We start from the raw sequence: 1,378 nt of genomic DNA, 5'->3' as shown, positions 1-1,378 counted from the left end.
TATATATATACTTAGGCATTTAGTACAAAAATAAAAAATATATCTACATGATGGTATTTCTTCACAGATAGTTTATAACTGATTTCTATGGCTTATCTTTGATAAAAATGTTGCATCTGGTAGATAACTGAGATAGAGGTTATATTAGCTCTTCAGGATCAAATGCCTTATAATGCAAATACATTTTATGTGCCTCATCTACCGAATGAAGTTTATAAATTGATTGAAATTCGCAGAAAAACACAGGTTTTCAGATTTCTTATACTTTTTAAAGGGATATAGGGAAGATGGAAGACTACACCATTTTAATAAACATATTCATGTCTTTTAGGGAAACAGCTATTTGAAACAGATCATAATCTTGACACATCTGATATCCAGTTCTTGGAGGATGGTAAGATAATATTAGAATTCCACATTTACATAATGTACTGTCTTTAAACTGCAGATTACAGTCATTACTTAATGTAAAATACTCCATCCAAGAAAAAACTTTTTAAATCCATTAGGAGTCATTGAAAATGTTTGATCAGTTTATACATTTGAACTCAAAGTAATTCTCTAACAATATGGTTTTTTTTTTTTTTTTTTTTTTTAAGTTTTCTGGTAACTGAGCATGATAGCAACAGATAGAAAAGTGTGGTCACTCTGGCTTCTAACTCAGCTCGGCCTTTGTGATTCCACTTGTTGTTTCCACACAGATAGGTGATAAAGTCAGTGGAGATTGTGCTCCAGGGCCTGTCATGGAGCCTGTGAAAACCACATCTTGAACTCTTAGGATGTCCTCTAACCACAAAAATTTTATCCTTCCTACTATTCTTTCTATCCTTGGAGCATATTGTCCCATGTGCTTTTCTTCTAACCCTTCTTTCTTTCTTGCCTCCCATCCATCTGTCTATACACAAATATTTATAAGCTATGCACTCTCCCAGTATGCACTAGGATGCACCAGAGAACAGTACAGACAAATTCTCTGCCCGTCTAGAGTTTGTGGCCTATGTCTGTTTCCTAAATCAACCCCGTATCTGATAGCACCTTAAAGCTCTGCACTTCATTAACCTTCAGTTATACCCATCTTGCCAGTTGGGGGCTCTAGTATCTGACTTTTAAACCTTGTTCCTGGATTATTTCCTGGAGAAAGTGAAGAAGCAATGTTGATGTGGCCCATTGCTAAAGCATGCTGTCTAACCTGAGCTGGGCCTTTACTGATTGCAAAAAAGACATGGAGGCCACATGTTCTGACCTCTAATCCCACAAGAAGAAGGCAGAATTGCCATTAATAGCCCAAGGCCTATTACTGCTAGACCAGACATGCTGCCTCCCTCCAGCCCTTTTATCAACTGTTCCTCCCAAAGCACCACCACCTCTCTCCTGGGTT

At 37.2% G+C, this 1,378-nt stretch overlaps 1 protein-coding gene across 1 annotated transcript in view; it reads left to right on the top strand.

Annotated features, from left to right (window-relative positions):
* RWDD1 (RWD domain containing 1) overlaps window positions 1–1,378 on the top strand; it is a 34,939-nt gene that overhangs the window by 30,944 nt on the left and 2,617 nt on the right. The window contains exon 5 of the mRNA XM_007954077.1: window positions 340–394. Coding sequence (XP_007952268.1) covers window positions 340–394 — 55 coding nt within the window. The remainder of the gene's footprint in view (window positions 1–339; window positions 395–1,378) is intronic.

Source organism: Orycteropus afer, unplaced genomic scaffold (assembly GCF_000298275.1).
Source record: "Orycteropus afer afer isolate SDZICR_OR568_19922 unplaced genomic scaffold, OryAfe1.0 scaffold00430, whole genome shotgun sequence".
Classification (NCBI taxonomy): Eukaryota; Metazoa; Chordata; class Mammalia; order Tubulidentata; family Orycteropodidae; genus Orycteropus; species Orycteropus afer.
The sequence above is the reverse complement of the archived record's forward strand: the minus strand, read 5'-3'. Positions and strand labels throughout refer to the sequence as shown.